Raw genomic sequence first — 5575 nt, 5'->3', positions numbered from 1 at the left:
CCCCCCCCCCCAAAATATATATATATATAAACATTCAACATAAACTTGCTAATATTTTTATTTAGCAAAGGCTTCCTAAAGAAACTATAATAAATTGTAAAAATTATAGCGAGAAATGATTTAACCCATTTAAATTCAATTAGGAACTTACAAGAACTGACACTGTTATTGTAAATGCAGTCAATTTTATTTATTATTTTCCTTCCAACAGATACTTGGAAATGGCAACTGAGAGTAAGTTCTTACCTGGTTACAGCGTCTACCAAGAATGGTGCTGGGGTAGAGATCATGGAGATTCTGTCTTTATTACCATGTCCCTCTGTCCCTTCCAAAGATGATCCACATCCTGTAAGCCCATTTGAAAAGGCACTGCTCTGCTATGAAAGATATACAACACATCTGATCACAGAGGTATTAATACATACTCAGTCTTTCCAAACCAGCTCCATAATGAGGATGTGAGGGTGATCTGGCTGCAACATCTGTCACCCCATTGGTTACCAGGGTTGATATGGTGATCGGCCCTACCTCCCTCCACATGCATCCCTCCTGAAGCTGCAAGTATGGTTAAAGAGGACAACCTTTCTTGATAGAGGAAGGGTGGTCTTCAGTCAAGGTATACACATAGCTATGCTTCCCTTCTAGAACTTCCCAACAGCTTCATTAATGACTATAGAAATGAATGTGATGTTCATGCTGGTTTTATTTTATTGTTTGTGTTGGGTCATGGAGGTTAAACTCAGACCTGGATGCTGTCCCTGAGCGTTCTTGTTCAAGGTTAGTGCTACACCACATGAGTCACAGCTCCATTTCTGGCTTTTTGGTGGTTAACTGGAGTTAAGAGTGGCATGATTCCCTATTTGGGCTGGCTTCGAACCAAGATCCTCAGATCTCAGCCTTCTGAGTAGCTAGCATGAGCCATTAGTACCTGGCAAGGTTTTCTTTTATTTTAATTAAGTCGTGGGGCTTAAACTCAGCCTGGGTGCTGTCCCTCAGCTCTTCAGCTCAAGGTGAGTGCTCTACCACTTAAGCCGCAACACTACTTCTGGTTTTCTGGTAGTTATTGGAGATAAGAGTCTCACAGACTTTCCTGCCCAGGCTGGCTTTGAACTGTGATCCTCAGATCTTGGCCTCTTGAGTAGCCAGGATTACAGATATAAACCACCAGCCCCCAGCTTGCTTGCTTGCTAGCTTTCTTGCTTATTTGTTTGTTTATTTATTTATTGCTGATCCTGGGGCCTGAACTCTGGGCCTGGACACTGTCCCTCAGTTCTTCAGCTCAAGGCTAGCACTCTACCACTTGAGGCACAGCGCCACTTCCAGCTTTTTCTGCTTATATGATAGTGAGGAATTGAACCCAGGGCCTTATGCATGCAAGGCAAGCACCTACCACTGAACCACCTTCCCAGCCCCTTTATTTCATTTTTATAAAACTATTTCACTTCAGATTTTTTATTTTGGCTGTATACATTAGCATTTACAAACAGAATGATTAAGCTGCAAATCTCAAGAGTCATTAAATTCAATTAACTGAGCTTTGATAATGCCTACCATGTTTATAAAAACAACAACAACAACAAAAAACCAACCACCATGAACCTGGTAACCCCACAGGACTCTATTTTATTTTAGTTTTTTGGGGGGTCCGGTTGTGGGGCCTGAACTCTGGGCCTGGGTGCTGTCCCTCAGCATTTCAGCTCAAGGCTAGTGCTCCTACTTGAGCCACAGGGCCACTTCCGGCTTTTTTCTTTTTACTTATGTGGTGCTGAGGAATCGAACCCAGGGCCTCATGCATGCAAGGCAAGCGCTCTACCACTGAGCCACCTTCCCAACTCCAGGCCTCACTTTAAAAGTGCAACTAGAAGTAAAGTGTCAACTCTTATAAACTTACTGGAATAATCCAACGGGGTGTGATCATGGATGCTGAGGACACCTAAAATAAATTCACATGATATTTAGTTTTGGAGGTGAACTTGCTTATTTTCATAATCACACTTATGGTATTTTCTTCCCCCGCCCTCCCCCCCCCGGCTTCCCCAGTCTTGGGGCTTGAACTTAGGGCCTGGGCACATTCCCTGAGTTTCTTTTGCTCAAGACTAGCACTCTACCACTTGAGCCACAGCGCCAATTCTGGCCTTTCCTTTGTATGTGGTACTAAGGAATGGAATCCACAACTTCAGTCATGCTGGGCAAGAACACTACCACTAGGCTACATTCCCAGCCCCAATACTATACTTTCTTTTATTATGAAATGCATACAAGGACCACAATTTTTAATGAGCCTCCTTGAACTGACATAGACTTCTGAGTCAAAGATTCTTCTACAACATGGACATAACACCATGCAACTTAAACTATCATAATTTTATCATATCTAAGAGAGTGCAACTCAATAAACTACTACTGTTTTTTCTTCAGTTGTGGGGCTTGAACTCAGGGCCTGGGCACTATCCTAAGTTGTAATTTTTTTTTTTTTGTGGTCAGTTGTGGGGCTTGAATTCTGGGCCTAGGTATTGTCCCTGAGCTCTTTACATCAAGATAAACACTACCACTTGAGCCACAGCACCACTTCCAGTTTTCTGGTGGTTAATTGAAGGTCAGAGTCTCATGGACTTTTCCTGTGCAGGCTGGCTTTGAACTGTGATCCTCAGATCTTGGCCTCTTAAGTGGCTAGGATTATGGGTGTGAGTTACCAGCCGGCCCCTGGCCCCTGGCTTCTAAGTAGCTTTTTAAAATAGCTTCACTGGTTTAATTGATGAAAAGTTTTGTTGACCTTTTCTTTTCTTGGTACCAATACCTGGCCTTGAATTCAGTGTTTCCCTTAGCTTTTTTGTTCAAGGTTATTGTTCTACCACTTGAGCCACACCTCCACTTCTAGCTTTTTGGTGGTTAATTGGAGGTCAGAGTCTCTTGAAGTCTTTCCTGCCCAGGCTAGTTTTGAACTATTATCCTTACAACTCAGCCTCCGGAGAAGCTAGGATGACAAGTGTGAGCTATTGGTGCCCAGTCATACTAACTTATTAAAAGCTAGTTAAAAATATAATGGAAAAAAATCCCATTAATAACAGCATAAAAAATGTCTGAAGGAGGGCTGGGAAGGTGGCTCAGTGGTAGAGTGCTTGCCTTGCATGCATGAGGCCCTGGATTTGATTCCTCAGCACCACATAAGCAAAAAAGAAAAAAGCCGGAAGTGGTGCTGTGGCTCAAGTGGTAGAACGCTAGCCTTGAGCTGAAGAGCTGAGGGACAGTGCCCAGGCCCAGAGTTCAGGCCCCACGACCGGACCCCCCCAAAAAAAAAGTCTGAAGGAATTAGAAATAAAGCTAGAAAAGTAGAGAAGTTACATTAAGGATAGAACTATAACCACATAACTTAACAGGAGATACAGCCTTGAATGAGAAAAGCATTATATTTCTTATGGACTTTCCTGCCCTGGCTGGCTTTGAACACAATCCTCAGATCTCAGCCTCCTGAGTAGCTAGGATTACATTTGTGAGCCACAAGCACCCAGCCTGGTACTGTGATTTCTACATGATATGCAAATTCAAGGTGGAAGAATTTTAGTATAGACAAGTAACATTGTGATCATTGAAATACAAACTCAAATAAAAGTTTTTTCTAATTTTCCAAATGGCAAAAATTGGAGTAAGGCAGGAATTATTTCCTAAGCAGAAATTCCTTTACATCTTGCAGTTGTAATATATATTTACCTGAGGTGTGACTGTGGGGTCAATTAGATTCTCAGTTAGAGACAGGAGTAAGGCATCCAATTCATCTGTAGCATCCTGTCAAAGACAAGGCAACGAGAGGTTAAATGATAAACTCATCATCAGACTAAGCTTTTCTGTATTTTCCCAATTTATAATTCTGACAGAGGAATAGTATTAAAACAAACAAGGACATTCAGGAATAATGGTTATTAATGATTCCAGTTCTTTAAAGAGAGGAACCTAAACTATAATCTAAACTTGAAAAAGAAGTGTTCTGTAAAACCTGGATGAGGTTAAGACTGTTCTGGCTTATTTTAGACCACAAAAGTAAAAGTTTCAGCATAGGAGATAGTGACTCAAGGTGATCCATCAATTTCAAATGCTCCTTTATCTAGATGTATAGGTGCTGTACTGCTTAGCTAAGAATACAATATGAACTCTCTCCTTATAAATGTATGAACACGCCAGGCGCTGGTGGCTCACGCCTGTAATCCTAGCTACTCAGGAGGCTGAGATCTGAGGATCGCTGTTCAAAGCCAGCCCGGGCAGGAGAGACCGTGAGACTCCTATCTCCAATAAACCACCAGAAAACCGGAAGTGGCACTGTAGCTCAAGTGGTAGAGCGCTCGCCTTGAGCTGAAGAGCTGAGGGACAGCGCCCAGGCCCAGAGTTCAAGCCCCACGACCGACAAAAAAAAAAAAAAATAAGTGTATGAACACTTTTAGTTAATTTTAATATTTGAAGTAATTTATGGCAGACCCAACTCTGTACTGCAGTATGTGAGAAGGAAAATTTAAAAACAATAAAAGACACAATGCCAATCTAACAAAATGGAAATGAGGAACTTGGGGTGTAAGGTATATAATAAATAATGACCTTTGTTTATTTATTTGTATTTCTATTTGTTTTCAAGCCCTGGTGGAGTGGACCTCTTATTCCTTTTCAACATGCAATAAAGTTTTAGTCACAATCACACAAGAACTTCCTCTTTTCTTTCTCATCTCCCTCCCTCTACCTGGCCCCTTCCCGCCCCACTGCCTAAGTGCACCGTAACAGCCTGTACATGTCTCTACCATAGTGTATTATGATTCTCTCTCCCACTGCCTGATAAACAGTTTGAAAGCTGAGGGCATGTTTCATTTATTTTCTAATCTGCAATGCTTAGCATGCTGTCTGGTACATAGTATACACACAATAAATCTTTGAACTAAATGTTCTCAGGTTCTATTTAACCATTTTCAGCAACTAGTCAAAGATATTTATGTTTTTTTTAAAGAATTTTAATGACAAAAAAACCTCTTGATTAAAGGTATTTTAGGTTTTCATTTTAGACCTAAAGTCTAAGAGATTTTATACCTAAATATATTTTTGTATGGTGAGATTAAAGGTGAGTCCAAGTTTTTTTCTTTTTTATGATGTATTTTGTAAGTTTCTACAATCAAGAAACATAATAAAGGGCAAAATAGTAAATGTTAATTGCAAGTGCAAGCTTTAATTTAACTTGTAAATTAAAACATTCACAGGTAATAAACAGTGTTTTTACAGTTTCTTAAAGTTGGTAAGAAATGACAAGAGGATACAAAAAAGGCAAAAGTTGGGATGAGCTGATTATATTGCATCATTATCAATGACAGGTCTGTTTTTTTTTTTTTTTTGGGTCCGGTCATGGGGCCTGAACTCTGGGCCTGGGCACTGTCCCTCAGCTCTTCAGCTCAAGGCTAGCGCTTTACCACTGTAAGCCACAGCGCCACTTTCCGGCTTTTTTCGTTTTTGCTTATGTGGTGCTGAGGAATCGAACCCAGGGCCTCAGGCATGCAAGGCAAGCACTTCTACCACTGAGCCACCTTTTTTTTGGTCCGGTTGTGGG

General features: G+C 41.1%; 1 protein-coding gene across 2 annotated transcripts in view; it reads right to left on the bottom strand.

Moving 5' to 3' along the window:
• The window catches only part of Epb41l5 (erythrocyte membrane protein band 4.1 like 5), a 128177-nt gene that overhangs the window by 8125 nt on the left and 114477 nt on the right, over positions 1-5575 (bottom strand). The window contains exons 21-23 of one of the 2 annotated variants that reach the window (XM_013020689.1): positions 3709-3783; positions 1892-1933; positions 247-377 (exon numbers count right to left, since the gene is read on the bottom strand). In XM_013020689.1, coding sequence (XP_012876143.1) covers positions 247-377; positions 1892-1933; positions 3709-3783 — 248 coding nt within the window. The remainder of the gene's footprint in view (positions 1-246; positions 378-1891; positions 1934-3708; positions 3784-5575) is intronic. The other variant, XM_013020690.1, reaches the window with a different exon arrangement.

Source organism: Dipodomys ordii, unplaced genomic scaffold, assembly GCF_000151885.1.
Source record: "Dipodomys ordii isolate 6190 unplaced genomic scaffold, Dord_2.0 Scaffold52, whole genome shotgun sequence".
Taxonomy (NCBI): domain Eukaryota; kingdom Metazoa; phylum Chordata; class Mammalia; order Rodentia; family Heteromyidae; genus Dipodomys; species Dipodomys ordii.
This window is presented reverse-complemented; position numbering and strand designations above follow the sequence as displayed.